This window comes from Lepisosteus oculatus, chromosome 11, assembly GCF_040954835.1.
Source record: "Lepisosteus oculatus isolate fLepOcu1 chromosome 11, fLepOcu1.hap2, whole genome shotgun sequence".
Taxonomy (NCBI): domain Eukaryota; kingdom Metazoa; phylum Chordata; class Actinopteri; order Semionotiformes; family Lepisosteidae; genus Lepisosteus; species Lepisosteus oculatus.
The window spans coordinates 40437935-40455858 of record NC_090706.1 but is presented as its reverse complement, the minus strand read 5'-3'; the positions used below and the strand labels follow the sequence as shown (position 1 = coordinate 40455858).

The window sequence follows — 17924 nt, the reverse complement described above, 5'->3', positions numbered from 1 at the left end:
ATCTGCGCAGTTCGCCTCAGGCTGCTCCTTCCAGCCCACTGCAGAGTCTGCCGCTGCCCACTGGGGTTCCGATCTCAGGCCAGCTGGGGCTTGCTGCCTGTACCACCACCTGCTGGCTGCCTTGCCTTCCATCACCTTCATCACGTGAGCGGGCTAGGGGAACTCCAGCAGGGAAGGCGTGATGTCACGTTAACCGACTGAGGAAAACCAAACGCAGTCCAGGTGCTGGAAGGCTGCAATGGGAACTCCTTAAGGAAATCCTGCAAATTCCTCCCATGCAAGCAGTACGGGCAACACAGATGAGCCGTTGAAATGTGCCACTTGCAGGGCAACCTGCGAAGAAAAGGACACTCCCTCCTCCTTAGAAATCTCTCCAATACAACTAATTATCCATTGAACAGGTTTCACAGACTCCTATATCCTGCCTCATCACAGATAAAAGGGCCTTCAGTCATCGCTTTCAAACATAAGCTCCAAAGGGCCTTTCGTGTGTTACAATGCTAACAGATAACATATCGTCTGTCACTTGTCCTCATTAACACCATTAAAAAAACAAAACTGAGTTTTAAGATGCAGTGAAATGTAGACGAACAATTGCTCGTTGTCGCATGAATGTTCAGGGCCCTCTTAATTGCTGCTGGGAGAAATCGTAAAACGCCTGTGGCAACACGAGACCTGTCTCGATGCTCCTGCCGCTCAGTCTCCGGGTTCTGTTGCCCTGTTACTATTTCCAGAAGGCTTCCATTATTGCGCTCTGTCATGTAGAGTTCCTGCCGATTCGATTTCCTGAAGTGCTCTGAAACATCTTTCCCACAGTTATTTTCTGTACTTTCAGCCTCCCATTCTGTAACAAGATTTGGTGTCGGATCTTTCAGGTCACTGATAGACAAGTGCAGAATGGTTTAAGCATTTTTTAAAATAGAATGTAATACATAATTCATCTTTTGGCATTGAACAAATGAACAGATATTTTAAGTTTTTTTTTAGTTTTAATTATCCTTTATCATACAGTACAACGGACAAGGGCAGCTGGTACCATGTTGGTAGTATATTATTTTTAATAAAGTCAGTTCAATTTTCCCTATTACAAAAGTAATTAAAGTAAGTTTTTTGTTCTAATACGGTCAATATGTGTCATGATCACAAAGACGAATTGCTTACCTATAAAGCAAACATAACGATTTTGACCTTGCTGTCCCAATACTTTTGGAAGTCACTGAAATATGCTGAAAGAAGTTGTGAATACTTTGGATGTGGCTTCCTTCTGTTCGAAGCTTCTTCATGTGCCCATTTCAATCATACAAACGTATGGCAGGAAAGGACGGCTACTTGGACAGATGAAATCAGTGAAGGAGATCATGCATGTGAAATCCAGTCCAACTGGACAGATACAGTTGCCCAAGGCTGCAGACAACTTGCTTCATGTAAGAAAATATTGATTTATTCCTTCTGGAGGAAAGAGTCCTTAATGTGACTATATTGTTTTTTTTTTTTTCTGGAGCTCAGTGTCTTAGATACGCAAAGGGATTTCAACATCGATGATTTAGGGATCTTGCGTTGTGCTGTACTCTAAGTGTTATTTTGAACATGCACATTGAAGAGAGAGACTAATAAAAAAAAGCGTGAGGTGCACACGATAGAATTGAACTGGAGAGGAAAATGAATGAATTTTAGTCAAGTTTAACTTTCAAAAGCAATTTTGTTTAGCTCTATTGGAAAAAAAAACAGACAACCAAAATCAAAAATAGCATGAAACATCTATAAATCAAGTGCAGAAAGAGTTTGTTTTCCACTATATTAGCATTTTGTCATTGTCCTCATCCCTGTCAGACTGTGAACATCTTACCCCACTGTTGTTCACTTACATTTATTATCATCCCTGCAGACAAAACACATCACTTTATCAATAAATCATTTCCACAACTGTTACACAGCTGTGGACCAAGTTTCATGGTGGCAGTGTTTTAAGTATTCTCTAAATTTACAATCTTTCATGTGATGCCTTTAAAAGTCAATCTTAAGTGGATGCTTATTTTAATGTTGGTTTTAATAATAGCCTATTGAGCCAAACAGCGACTGAGGCCCCAGCAATCCAGTACAGTAAATCAGGCCATTGTCCAGGAACTCAAGAGTATTAGTTTTATGCAAATAGAGCAATAATGGGAAAGTAAAATATTAACGCAGGGACAGCAGAGCTGAAAACCACAAAAAAGAGGTAGGCTTGTATATTCAGAATATTTATTTAGCATTTTTCTTAATGCAATGCATAGTTCTTTACATATTATATATATATAATGACATATTACAAAGCTGTATTATGATTTCAGCAGATTTATTAAAGCTCACATTCTTTCATAATTCTTTTCGGGTTAAATCACACAGCAAATGTATTAATAAAAACAGTGCTTCAGAGTGATGATTCAAACAAGAAGTGCTCAATAATTTAAGATTATTCAAATCTCCCTCATCTTCCCCTACCATTGTAAATTTCCTGCGCCGACAGGCTTAAAAGAACTAAACATTTTTAGTGCTGAGTAGACAGGTCTGTGAGAGGACCTGATTGAAGCATTTAAAACCCCTCGCACCTGGTGTGAGTGTGTGCATGTCTGTGTGTGCCCTGTGATGGACTAGCGTCCTGCCCAGGGTGTGCCCTGCCTTGTGCCCACTGCTTCCTGGGCAAGGCTTTGTGGCCCCAAATCAGATAAGTGGTTATTGAACCACACCCCCACTCCTCCCTGTCAAGTGATGTGATGATGTGAAGATAATAGAATAGAAATTCAAATGCCTTGATGAACACATACAGTTGGGCCGTACACACGAACTACTTCCAAACACCATGAGCTTCAAGGCTCCAGAGCTGATAGGCCTGTATTCTGGTGTGTGGCAGATAAAATGACTGTATTAGTCTGAGCCCTGGCCCCTCTTAACCTTGACCTTCGCAATTTCCCAGGTTCTACTTGATCACAGTCCAAGCACAGGTGCAGCAGAAGAGGCTGAGACCTGTGGCTCCAGCTGCTAGCTCAGGCCAAGGCTGAAATGCACAGCCCTACAGTAATCACACCTACACTAATCCCAGCTGTGAGCCCACGGCTTCCATGCGTCTTCAATTACTTAATTGAACCATCGCTTGAATTAACCTTTTCCACTTGATTCTGGCTCCTCATAAGTTTCAGATATGATGGCAGCCCTACAATGATTTTCAGCAACAAACCCTCAATCCTACCCATTCTAGTACGAACCAGTCAAGTACTGTACAGTGCAAATGTACTGTATACTTGGTGCTTGGTTCACATCCCCACACCTCCCTGTCCAGTGTAAGCTATGTGCCAGTGCATTGACAACTGAGAAAAAGAGGCACTTCTTTATTGAAAGGGCTGTGGGAGTCTGGAGGAAACAGCCCAGTCTAATGTCTCCACCTAGCTGGTCTGTTGGGTATACGATAGACCTCAAGACCAGGCTGTAATCTCCTTGGTCAGTCGGGTCAAGAGAAAAGGATTTGTCAGAGCGCTCAATATTGGGAAGCTCTTTGAAAAATAACAAAGGAAAAAAAAAGATTAGAAAAGGTTTTATTAAGAAAACTATTAACATAATAAAGGACTCGATTCACCAAATCAGAGTACATCTAGGATGAAATTCCAAGATCTCCCGGTTGAGCTTCACAGCTGCTTTTCCCTCATGAATTCCTGTGCTCTATGCCTGTATAATTGAGGCAGTAGTTCTGTGTTTGCCCTCGGTAGTAATGAAATAACATCAAATCTCTGTCTGTGCTGTCATATGCAGCTTATCATGGAAATTATTTTACTTGCTTTCATGTTTGAGTGTATTATGAATGCACTGCTTTCTGAAAGAAATGCAGCACTATTCTATGAACTTTATACTACTCCGTACTCTATGAACATGACTCATTATTTTTCAAGTTAGAATTGAAATTAAGAAAGCAATCAGTAAAACCCTCGGTGTGTTTACTCATTTGTGATTAATACCATGCAGGTGCCATTTGCTTCTCTTAAATTTGACATAGAAGATCCCATGTGGGCTTAAAGATTTGTGCTTGCGTCATATTCAGGTATCAGTTCAACTGCATCCTCCCGATTTTAAAACAAATAAACCATATCTAATTTCTGTTCCAATAACGGGTAGGACAGACGTATGGATGATGAAGCTACAGGTAGCTAACGCTCTGAGAGTTCATTATTCTGATTAATCTGTAATCCTTCAGCATTAACACCATATAATTGTTCCAGACATCATTATACTAAAGTCTGCTCTCATTTCTGTGATCATTTCCTGCCAGCCTCTTCTACCTAAAGAGACCATAGGGACACATCAGAGACCAATGTCTGGAAATATTGCATGGCACAGATTGTATCAGGTCCAGTTACAATGTTGTACAGTACAAGTTTAACCCAGTGTCACTGACAGGCATGATTGCAGTGGGCAGCATGCTAACAGATTGTAGCTGAACAATGGCTTATGTTCTGGAGTGTGTTTCTCTGTGAACTGGGCTAACAGGTGTCAGTGTATGGAGATAACATAGGCAGTCTTTCAATTGTGCTTGTGCTGCTGACAGAGACCATTGGGAAGGACTTTGCATTGAGTTGTGGTTCTTTGTGTTTTTTGAGTGAACTGGAATTAACACATGCCCAGAAAAGCCTAGATCTTCATGAGAACAATATAAAGATATGCCTTAATTAGGAACTTCTTTCTTGCCACTGTCAAACGTCTGTTGTTGTCGTGGCTAGCAGTGGAAGACAGAGCTTACCTTCATTGTGATTCTGGGCCAATGTCAGTGGTTGCCAATGAAAACTACAGTAAATGAAGCTAGTTGTAAAGTGTATTGATATGAAAATCAGAATATTGCATTTGCTTTTATTTATTCATTGTATAATTACCTATCTATAACAAAGACTCAACCATATGTGGTTGAGTTTTTGTTATAGATGCATATTTGAAACAGGATTCAAGAAAATACATATTTTTAAACACTACTACTGTAGCTATAAAATGTGTTCCACACTGTTCCTGATATTTAAAATGGTCAAATTGTAATATTGCACTTTCACCGTCTTACAAACATTTACAGTAAGGTCTGTTTCTGACTGCTGATAACCTTTTGCATGAATCTTTTCTCTCATCAGACAAAGACATCTCTCTCACTCAGAGTTTCATCGCTCCTCACTTTGCCCACATCCCATCGACTCCTCATGCTCATTGGCCTTTCAGGCATTGTCATATTCAGCAATCTGACTACCTTCCTAAATGCATCTCCTCCAAGCCAGGATAGGAGTCATTTGCTCACTACACCAAACAAGCAGCCCTCAGCTTCTACCTCACCATGGAAAACAACAGGCGTCTTGTGCCTGTCAGGATGTCTGCTCTTCTCCCCTTCTAATGTTGTCACTCTTCCCTGGAATTCTGGAACAACCACAGGCTTCTTCCTTGTCCCTCTGCATACTTTTTTTCATAATCACTCTCTCTCCCTTTCTTGATGAGTGCCCACTCCACCAGACCTACAGCCCCAGTCTATCTGCTTTGTTTTGTCTCTCCCACTTCCACCCTGAGAGTGTGAGCACACAGCATCAGTCTGCATCAGTCTGCATCAGTCTGCATCAGTCTGCCGTGGGCCCTGGCCTCATTCAGAATCCCTGCTGGCCTCTCATTCCACTCCTGTGGAACATTCATGGGATTCTCAACCTTCTTATACCCCTCTGCTGGCGTCCAACTCGTGTTCTGGCGTCCAACTTTTGCAGGCTTTTACCTGCTCATTCAATAATAGCAAACAGACCAGTTCAAGGTGTTCACATTGAGCTCATCAAACTCATTTTTGCTATAATCTATACAAGTCTCTTTCATCTGATGTCTTTCCACAACTTTTCCCATCAGCCATTGGCACATATTCTCTTATTAGTGCTCTTCCAAAACTTTGCATATCTGAAACCAACTTATGACAAATGACAGATTTCCTAAAGCAAAAAGTCAAAAGGGCACAAACAGTCCCCCAATATTTTTACATTCCATTGGGTTTATTGTGTATCGGTACATTTCCAGTTTTTAGTAAGCTTGTATTCACTTTGTTTAGTTGACCAAATCAAACAACTTTAAGCTTAATTATCTGCAACAATCTGTGCTCTACAAATTCAATATGATATTCACACAACAGTTGAACACTTTCACTGTGATACTCAGCAGAAACTGTTCAAATGTGTGTAAATGACCTTTTTTTTGCTTTCTTGAAGAGCCTGCACACTGTTTTACTGTACTCAAGCTGTTCCTGTGCAGGAAAGGAAAAATGATTGCTGAGTGAGAATAGTTCCATTTGTTTGTTTTGTAAATTAATGAGTTTGTATTCCCAAACCCTGAACTCTTAACTATCCCCAGGTGGTTATGTCCACAATTAGGAATAAGTGCTCCTAATGAAAGAAGTCTTTTTAAAATGTCACCTCAGGTTTAAACAGTTTGTATTTTTAATGAGCTTTTAAAAATGTACTACTGAAAGATGAGCTACTAGTTGTCTTTTAAGTGAAATACAAGTGATTGAATGTTATTGAAAATTATTGTGAATTTTATTTTTAAATCAATTATACCATCTAGGAAAATGTTTAAAATAAACCCTGAAGTGTATAAATATGACAGCAAACAGTAGCATTTCTAATTGAGTCCATGCTGTGTTCACTTGATAAAAGACATCTTAAATATCACCGGTTTCTGTCTGCACAGTCTCCTGGCCCACTTTCATACCCGCCTGAATCTAAATACATCCTCAAGTCTGCACAATTCTCAGAACCCACTCATTAATCACATCTCATTAATTAGCGACCGACTACCACACAAGCAAGATAAGTTGAATACCTTCCTCTTGTCTGTAGACTATGTTCTTATGACCTTAACTGATGATTCCACAATAGAAGGGTTTAAAAAACAATGATAAATTATGATTTAAGAAAAGAATGGTCAGCTGTAGGCGTCTCTGCTGGAATTATTACTATAACTTCAGAACTGTTAGTGCATATTTTGCATATTTTGTCACTCCAGGATGGATGTTTTATTAGATGTTATTACTTTGTGGGTGGTTGAAGGTACTGTAATTAGCTTTTCCTTTGTCTTTCACAGTGGTGTACTGCTTACAGTATGAAATTCCTTTTAAGTTATGCATTGTTGCAAGTACTTATTGTACCTGCAGTATAAACAAGTGAGAAAAATTATCTTAATCAGCCTTCAAGTAAATTAAAAAATAACGAATTGTTCATTCATAATTTATTGTGTCCTTTCAGGTGAGTCCTTATTCTTTGGTAATTATGAACGTCTGTGCATTATTTATACTTTGCAGACATTGCAGATCTCATCCAGTTCACATGAAATTGGCGCCGAATGCTTTACAGGTTGGAGATTGAGTTCTTTGTTCAATGCATTAAAAAGAGCAGGAGGTTAAAGGGTTGAGTAAACATTTTAGAAGGAAATGTTAAAACTGTCTACCCATTCGCCAAAAGCAAATTACTTAAAACAATCACAATAGCTTGCCATTTGGGCTGTAATCAAAGCTGTTGGTTTCCAGTTTGCATACATAATTAATTTGGAGATGATTTCCCCTCTGACAGCCCACAGACGCAGGATTTACAGTCGTGCCTTGAGTCAGTCCTTTTCCTTTTAATATCCGTAGCCAGCAGAATAAATAGGTCAAGTCCCCTATGAAATTTTACCACAGTAATTTGGAAATTTGTGTTCGCCATGGGCTTTGTCTATTGTCAATGTGGCTTCACATAACTTCGCCCCGTTCCTCTCTACCCTGTTCTACGATTTATCCTCCCTTACTGCAAAGCTCTTACAAGTAATCACTGTGTTAAATTATGGTTTTATCATAGTTCGGAGTAACAATGTACAGTAACCCACAGTTAAAGCAGGTAAAATCATGGTAAAACTATACAAAAAACACAATGCAGATTTAACACAACTTGAATATAAAGTTCAATCAACTTGATATCAATTACACAAAGCATAGGTAGTTCCTACTTCATACAGTGGGGTTTTGTGGTCACACAAACACTATTAACCCTAATATATATGATTTTTTTTTCTCAGGACTCTTTACTATAATATTAGATACTTTAATATACTGTAGTACCTTACGTCTTTGTCTGTAGATTTGCTTACTGGTTAAAAGAGGTATGACATTTTTAAGGAGAGAAAATTTTCCAATGTTGTAAGAGAATCAATCTATGTCATAAAATATTGAATTGTGTTATGTAAAATGAAAAGGAACTTTTACATCTGACATCCTTTGTCTTCATCGGAGCTCTGCAGTCATAAACCCCGGTTCCAGAGACTTGGCTGTGACTGCAATCCTCGGAAATTTGCATCACGTCACGTGAAGTGGAAGACCAAATAAAATGAATTTTCTTCGTCTCCAGATATTTCATTTTTTTTACCCCTGCACTATGCAATTTAAACAAATAGAAAATACCGCAGGAAAGTTTATTTTCAGTACCAGCAAGAGGAAAACCACATCCATATTATTTTATGCTGTCTGCTTGTTGTCACAGCACAATATTATTCCCACTGTTACAGCCACGGGGGTATTGATTTGCAGCACTTTAATATGTAAATCGGATTGGTTCACTTCTGCTCTAAATCATTCGTGCCTGTTGCTACTGCACAGCCAGCAGATTGGGGTTTTGGACTCAAAAGCATCAATTCTGGTGCAATTGATTCCTTGTCCATGTAAACACAGCTTGAGTGAGTCAGTGTGTGACCTGGGATCGAGGCCCAGTCTCCTCTGGCTCCTTACCCTTTATTCTGCCAACACGGCTAAACTATCTTCCCATTTTAACTGCCCGGGTGGTCTAATAGCTTTTCATTTACATTGCTGCGATGCTGAGGTGAAGTTTGAGTCATTTTATTCTTATCTGTATCAAAAAAGATTCAAAGGGGGAAAACTGCAGATTTTTTAAAAGAGAAGAAAATCAAGCAGGAAGTCTCTCTGAAAGAGGTGCAAGCTATCATGTCTTATCAATTGGCTCTGATAACTAGTCCCATGGTCAAGTGAAGAAATTGGATAAGTTGAAATGATCAAAAAAGTCTGCTCTTTATGATTTGTGTTCTTGACATCTTGTAGCATGCTTAGTTGACTTGATACTAAATTTAGTTATTAGATCTTAAGCTTCTACTACTTGCTAAAGATAAAAAATCTTCAGAATCTGCCACCCACAACCTATTTCATTTTGTCGGGTCCAGTACTGACCTTTCCCTTACCTGTTACCTCATGGTTAAAACACAATAATGACTTTATGGCTTCGTTTACAGTAAGTAGTGATAATTAGTAGTAATAATTATCTCAACCTTTATTCTACAGATTTTTTTTCTAAAATATATAGAAATATTTTGCTGCTGCCTTTACATCAGATAACTGGTATAGTGGAACTGGTCCATGATTAGATGTAGATGAGCAAGGAAAAAGAAAGAAAATTCTGTTAATAATAACAATGTGAATCTTGGCTCATTTCACAATGCTAGGAGCACCTAAAGAGACTTGTTTAATTGTGCTTCACATGTATTTTGGCAAAGGCAAACATCCACACAGCTATAATCTCTTAATCTTTCAATCCTGCTTACAGTGTGTATTGGTGTAGGACAGCAAGCAGCGCTCGGTAAGTTTCATTTCTTTGACACCTGTTTGCGTTTGCAGCTACACATACTGTACACACTTCAAATACTCCCCCTCTGGCCTGTCTTCTTCTGTATCTTCTGTGCCACTGCCTGATTAAACATGGTAGCTACATGAAATTATTACCTTGACAACGAGCAGCTCAGGAAATCTCTGGAAATGTCCTGCTGTGCAGGTTAAACAGGAAATTTAGACAGAGGAAGAATGTGATGTTTTGGATTTATGATGGAGATGTTGGTGCTGTTGCTTGGCGTGAAACACTGGCCAAGTGGCCACTCGACTGAAGAGGGAGCAGTCGGTGCCCTCGTGTGGAGCAAGTCAAGAAGGCCACTAGGGCAGCGATGGAGGGACATCAACGCAACAAGTGCTGCTAAAGAAGCTGTATTCCTACAGGAGCAAGATATTTCACTGGGTCTTTGATTTCTCAAAAACAACCGCCAGGATTGTGGGTTTCAAGGTCCACTGTTGTGATGTAATGTACAGCAGAAATCATCAGGTTGCTCTGACTGTGCCCCACATGGTCAGTCCTGTGCTTGTGGCTACAGAATTGGATTTCTCCATGGGGCACAGTTTTCATGGCACAGCTGATCTGACATTTGTTATGAGGGTTCAAATGACAGGAGATGGCAGACTTAGTTTCCTATTTAAAATCTATTTAAAAAAATCTTCTGCCTGGGAAAGAAAGCACAAGCTTTCTTAGAGCTGATTTGCGCATGTGCTGTACATGAGTGGCAGGCAAGATGCTGCAGCTCACAGCTTGGAGGAGGCATCTGGGTCACATCACAGATGGAGGATCTTGCCTTGACTGAGGGCAACTGGAGTCAGTGTATATTCATGCATGGCAATAAAATACTACTGCTTACTACCACAGAAACATCGAAACTGAAGCTTGTGGTTCATACAGATAGGTTCATTCTAGACATCTGCTGCCTTTCCACTTACTGTAGTTTTAATGAGAGGCCAGCCACATGGGGGAAATGCTATTTCAGAGGTGACTTCAAATGTTCTAAAACTTCGCTTGAGCCCATGAGATGGTGTAAAAAGTGCATCGCAAAAAAACTCCATTGTAAACTGATTTTGTGCTTCTTTTGTGCCAGCTGGCATTGGGAGTGGTGGGAAGCGTTTCAGTGAAGTATACAGTATTTAAATTGTGTGCAGTGCGATGAGGTTGTTCTCATTGTAGACCACACCATGAAGGGAATGTCAGCATCTACAGCAGAGTTAAGCCATTGGATATCACTTCTGCTAAACCAAGAGACAAATGTGCAGTCCAGTCAAATGCATGTTTCAAATTTTTTAGGAACTCACTATCTCATAATGTTCCTTATCTAATTTATGTCTTGTTTAAATGTCTCTAACGGCACACTGAATGCATTAACAGGTAGAGTTCTGACGTAGCAGTGGTATATTGTGGCTTGAGGGGACCAAAGTTTAATATCTCTCAATTCAGTTCTGGAAAGCAGCAGTGAGCTGCAATATAGAAAAGAAGAAGAAAGAAAAAATATAGATGTAACATTTCATTGTTCCTCAAGGCAGTAATATTTATCCAGAAAAGGAAGGGAAGGACATTTTTGGATATCAAAGCCAGAGGTTTAAAGGTCAAGTGCATAATTGCCCAATTCCTGCTCATACTATCCAGCTGGCTTTGTTTTTTAATCAACAAATTGATATTTTTCCATCACATAATTTGCTGTCCCTGCTTTGAATTGCTGTGTTTTTGCACTTCACCCTCGGAAGATTAAAATCTGTAATTGGAAATTGTCTGAGAAGCAATATCGTCACTCTCCGCTGTAATCATTTTCAAGAGTAAAGACAATCAAATCATCAGAGGCTTACTGCACTCCGCTCTGTCTCCGCACTGGAGTCACATGCAGTGCCTAGGAAGTGGTCAAATTTGAATTAATGGAAGTTCTGGTTTGAACTGTATGTTAGATTCCCCCACCCACCGTTTTATAATGTAAGTAATAATAATAATAATAATAATAATAATAATAATAATAATAATAATAATGTAAGTAATTGCAGACTTCTGTTGTGAGTTAAGAAAGAAATCAGAATATTGAATACAATATTTGTCACCAGGGTTCTTAACCTTAAAGTCCAGAGTTTCCCTAGTTCAGCAGAGTTGACCCTCATCCAAAAGAAATTCAATATCATTTAGCAAAACACAAGCACAAAGAACACACAGTTGCAATATCTCAATGCTCATTAAATTTGCTTCACTCCTTTCATTGAAGTATATATACTATACAGTTCCCCTGGTGACAAAGCTACATATTTTTTCTTTGCATCTCATAAACCTGACTTCTACACTGTTTTTATCACTGTTGTAGAACATATTATGTGAAAAGTTTGCTCTCATGGTCATTCAAGGCCACGTCTCTAATAAAAAAATGACTCATGTTTCTACTCAAAAAATTGTTGCTGGTGGATCACATTTTTCCTAATGGAACTAGAAACTTTATTTTCTGCTTTTCTGTGCAAATATGGAGATTCATCTTCTAAAACCCTCTGTTCTTTGACTTCAATTCTAGTTTTTACAGTATGTTCTATTTTAATTCTTCTTTTATATTCTGGTGATACATAAAGGCATTTGACCACTCATTTAAATTGAACAGGTTTCTGTTATCGGCGTTTCACGTGCTACCAAGAACATAGTATCTTCTGAAGCATGAAGCAGGTTAATTTTAAAAGTCTAAACTTTTTAAAATGCAAATGGACAGCAATATCCGATTGTAGGTACAGTATGTACCTTGGTGTGACTGCATGGACTCAGGTGTTTTGTGCAAATGTGACTTTAGTACCGTTTAAAACAACCAGTTGTTAACACTTTGTTGGGGAGTGGCTGACAGGTGTGCCAGTGAAAACATTAATGTTCCAATTAACTTAAATCAGGGCTTCCAAGTGTCTCAGCCTGTAAGGTCACTCAATCCTGATAGGGGACTGTGCAAGCCTGGGTCAGGTCAGGAGCTATTTCAGGGTTTGGTTTCCAAACCAGAAGAGGCCATTGTGCATAAACTTCCCTCCTGGGAAGCATGTTCCACACTCTCATAATCCTATGGGCAAGTGCCTCCTGTTCCTAGTTTGAAATGCACGTCCCTGTACAATAGTTTCCACTAAGATCTACTCTACAAAATGCTTGACTGCAAAGCAAAAATTAAAATGGTGGCTTTGCTGCCCTCCTACTCATGCAGGGCACTGTATAACCATGATCAAATTAGCAAAGTAAACTCACACAAAAAGGTAATCTCTAGACAACTTGCTTAATGTCACATCACTGAATTAGGCTTAGTTTAATTGATTATACTGTAGGTTATCTCAATGAAGCCTTATAGAACTTTAATGGTCAAGACATCAAGTCCTGTTGCATGTCTCCTTGAGAGTTACTCAGCATGTTCTAAAAAGAGCATTTTGTAAGGAAGCATGGTAATAATTGTGTCGGTATTATGTCTAATTGTAATTCCACAGAGTAAAATTAAGTAGGTACCAGCAGCTTTTGAATATATTAATGAAATGATTTTTATATCTACTGCGCAATCATATTATCACTTAGCAATATACAGTCATGTTTAATGTGCAGGTAAATAATTCATGCTATTGCCTTTCTAATATTCTATTGTAGTTATAAATTAGCCTAATTAAAATGGTACAGTTTATTATGCATTTCGGTGACTGAATTTAAATCAAGCAATTAAAGTGTAGTTTTTGGAGATCAAATGTTCTCTCTTCCTAATGATGTAGACGGATGCATAAATTTGCTTTTATTGTCATTTATTACAACAACATAAAGGGAACTATAGGGCAGTAAACCTGGTTTAAGTAAGAGTGGCATGTGAAGGGTTTTGTTCAAGTTGTAGTGCTCTAATCCAACGAGAGGTTTAACATGAAAACATGTCTATGATACTGATGCACATTAAATGTTTAGCTGGTGTCCTTAAATGCTGGCTTGTATTAGTCTAGCATACCTCTAGAAAATCAGCCCATTGATAGAACATAGTGTTGGTATTTTTACAATCAATTGTACAAGTCATGTTTCCTAGGAATTACAGTACTATTGAACGCCCAACACCTTTTAAAGTTAATTGAAACACATGGAATGTCTCTGCAAACTAAAGGGGATGCACACTACAGCTCAGCCATTAGAATTAATAAGGTGAGGCTTTTGAAGAGCCCAGACAGTCAATACTTGTACAAGCCAAATCACCATGCCAGTCATCAGTCATACTTTAATTACCAAATAGGCACTTGAAAGAGTTCCTGCTCAGTGTCTCTTATCACATATTGTTACTTTTTTGCTTATATCTTCTAATGGGTATATTGACATCATTAAGCAAGCTACAGTTGTCGCATGAACTGAATGGAACAGTGACTTTAATTGAATGCAGCAGCCAACAAAACACAAGCAATACACCACCACAGTAGAGTAATACTGTATGAAGCATTAAAAAATAGATTTTAAAAGTACCTGTCAAAAACATACTATTACTTTTTTTAAGCCATCAACAGATTGGCAGCACCCTCATTTCACATATTCAATGGACTATGAAGTGAAGAGACCAGAATTGCTTGAAAAAGGGATGTTAGGTTGTATCTTGAAAATATATTTTAGAAATTGATGTCCCGAAACGTAATAAAACACAGTGTTTGTTGTGAGAAATGATAATCAATTTGGGGCCTACTAGATTTTTTTGGGTGTGTGTGCTTGAAAAAACTTTTTGAAGATTTAGAACTTCAGGGTGCAGTCATGACATCTGCACAAAGCCTTTGAAAGTAGGGCTCTTACAGATACAATATGCTTCCTGATATCAGTGCAGTAATATCAGCTTGGCAGTTTAATCTGTCCTGTTTTTACCTGTTTGGACACCTGGAAGGTCATGCATTCCAACTTATCTGCACTTTAGGCTTAGATGATGGAGGATACCTGTGAAGCACTTCAACACCTGTGTCATCTGGTGGATGTTTCATACAATTTTATTTTACTCACAGTGGCCAACCATCAGGAAGCACAATATTGTAAAGGAGGTCAAATGAATAATTTAAAGTTCTGTTCCTTGATTTATATTTTACGCTTAGTTTTGTTACATACTGTGTTTTAATATTCTACTTGCCATTTGCATTGTTCTTTTGTATTATACAGCACTGACAAATGTGTCAACAAGCGCCTTCAGGATCAGTGTTGCCCATCTTATATCTCTTGTTCATTTTTGCTACCTGCATGTACTCTAATACCTTTCACTTGTCTGCATTAAATGTAGCCTGTCTGGAGCTCTCTTTTTTTACGTAACCTCTATAGTTTTTCCTTTAGCTTGGTACCATCTTCAGATTTGAAGAGTTTACTAACTACACCAGAATGGATCATTAATAGTAAATTAGGAGGCACAGCAGTCCCAGTACATTCCCCTGTGTCACTACATTAATTACATATATTAGTCAGTTCTTCCAAAGAGATACATTACACTGAATACCTATGACCTGCACTTTAAAAATTGACCTTTAATGTGGAATTTATCAAAACCATTCTGAACACATAAATACTGTTTACTTTCCATAAATTCATGCTGACCTTCATATTGTATCCAATTACCAAACAGATAATCCTGTAATTTATTTATAATTTTAATGGTCATTTTTGCAATACGTGTAACAGAAAAAAAAACCCGCAATAGTCTGTAGTCATGTGGTGACTGTAGTCTAAGTCTTTTATCATTCAGTTTAGTGTTGCCTTTTTATTAGTCTGCCCCACATTAGCAATTTTCCAGTCAGTCAGTGTTACACATCTCTTGAGCAAAAGCTGGAAGAGTGTTCCTGAAGACGGAATGAATAACCTCTCCTTCTTTAAATGCAAAGAGGTACTGATACAAACACATCTGTACCTGGTAGTATGGCCTGCTATAGAGAAGTCTGATGAAAAAACACTTAGATGATTCCTCTGTTATTGGGAAGCACTTGTTTCAATATAGCAGGGCCCTGTAATTGGGCCTCAGAGATATTACTTATTTTCGCTCACTGTGCTCTGTTGCATTGGTGATGAGGTTCCCCCGTGTGAAAGAGATGGGAATAAAGCAAGAGAGAAGAATGTTAATGGTGTGAAGTTTCCCAGGAAATCTCCATTTGTTCATCATTCCCTGAAAAGAGCCTTGGGTGAGGTTTTCATCTGTACTCACCTTTCTGACAGGTGGATCGTGTTAACAAGAACCACATCCCGGGCCGGAAGATGTCTTCATGCGGCGGCCGCCCCCGTGCTGTCTGAGCGCCTTGTCGACTCTGCATGCGAAGGACGGAGCAGGAGTGCGCACAGAGTTTGGCTGTGAACTCAAATGCATCCTCCCCAGGATTGTGGAAAGCCCAGAAGCCTCAAAGGTATTGTGCTGGATCTCATACATCTTGTAATTTAAGTGGCGAATCTGTTTTGTGAGGCCATGAAAAATTAATATAAATGACTGTTGTTGCTTTCCAAAAGGGAGTGAGTGGGGAAAACAAGTTAATCTCCAAATGCGTGCCGTTTTATACTTCTGAGCTGAATCTCTCATTGCTTGTTTCTGGACAGTGGTTAAAAAATTAGCCCCACTCTTATTCTGCCCCTTGTCTTTCATTCTTATCGAGTGGTGATCATTATCAAGAGGAATCTGGAACCTAAAGTCACCTGTGCCCACAAAGACATTTATTTAAAGAAGTGGGTAAAGCTGTTGCTGAACAAATAGCCCTACTTCGGAGTAACTCGAAAATTGCGTGTGGATGTTTATTTTAGTTTTGCAGATCTATTATCTTGTGTTTTTGAGACATTAGCCCCTAAACCCTATTGACCATGATTTGAGAGTGCAAGAGTGAGGACATTGCTAATGGTGTGTATGTTAGGTAATACAGAAGAGAAAAAGTCGAAAGCACAAAACTGTGGTGTGAAATCTAAACCAGGGACAAATACAGAATTTGTGTTTTCTTTCAACACAGTAGTCCTTATTTGAACGAAAAGTTCAGAAATTAGGATGTCAAGGTTTCTGCCTGATTGGATCAAATGGGCTCTATGCTGTAGGGCAGCAGTTCGTGATGATTTGCTGCTCCATTAAATTGGATTTGTTGGATCTCGCAGGTGCAACCATGCTTCACCGTGCTCAAACACCACCACAAACCCATCCTCATGCCTGTGCACTCCCACAGCGCCTTTCCTGTGGCGAAAACACCTTGGTTTCAATTTAATCACTTTACAGTATGTTTTAGAACTACAACAAACTGTGAGGCGCTTCCTCCTGTGAGATGCATAAATCCAAATTTTCCTTGACAACTGTGAAGACACGTGGCAAATTAAAACTCTCAAAAATAATACTTCTCGCTGTCTCTCTCAAAGGAAGTGTAATTCCCTATTTTAGACTGAATGAGAGATAAGTGATTTAAATTGAGCTGACTACACGGAGGTCCCCAGAGCCAGATACTGTAGCTCTTTGGTGGCTTCTAGCTGTGATGATCAATATGAGCGTATTCACAACAGAACCGTCTGGCCGTGTGAAATACAGTATGTCTTAGCTAGAAATCATGTACTGTACAGGAAGACTTGGACTACGACACATCATTACATTATTACTGAAATACTGGAGGTTCCACATGCTTCATGCTGGAGTAAAGGGATTTCAGTAGATGTTAAACGCAGAAAATGTTTTCAGTATTCCTGACTTTCGAAGAACACAAAGAACCCCATGCTACAAGTAAAACAAAACAAAGTGCACAATGTTGCAGTCGCAGAGCTTCTACAGGAGCTGTATGTTTTGTGAATTAAACATGTCTCATCCACCCGGCCACATTGTCACAGTTACAGCTTGTATTGTACTTGTACTTGGATGTGTGCCACGCATGATTTCTCGATTTTGGATCTCTGACCTCTTTGTTTCTTGAAAATTCTATATTTTGCTCTGTATTTAATGAAAACATGGAGCTTCATCACATCAAAGTAGTGGGGCTTTTACCAAAATGCACAGGATCGGGTGTGTTCATGTCTGCTCTCTGTTGTGCTTGGCATGTTGTAAGATAAGCTGTACTGTATGTGTGAAAACCTCTCAATATAAAACTGCAGCTTCATATTGATACTATAGGGAGTAAAGACAGATGGACAGCCTTTTTCATGGATCCTCAACAATAACATGGCGCTTTCTCCCAAAAACTTCCTGTTTCACTCTGCCCAGACCTTATTACAAATAAATACAGCATGGATGGATAAGAGAGAGCAGTGATTATGTGATTGAGGACAACAAACTTTGAAAACACTGCTTTTTTTTGG

The 17924-nt window shown here is 39.0% G+C and overlaps 1 protein-coding gene across 2 annotated transcripts in view; it reads left to right on the top strand.

Moving 5' to 3' along the window:
• sgcd (sarcoglycan, delta (dystrophin-associated glycoprotein)) overlaps positions 1-17924 on the top strand; it is a 177271-nt gene that overhangs the window by 44460 nt on the left and 114887 nt on the right. For both annotated transcript variants that reach the window (XM_015349954.2, XM_015349955.2), the window contains one exon: positions 15834-16018. In XM_015349954.2, the coding sequence (XP_015205440.1) occupies positions 15881-16018 (138 nt within the window). In that variant the 5' untranslated portion in view covers positions 15834-15880. The remainder of the gene's footprint in view (positions 1-15833; positions 16019-17924) is intronic.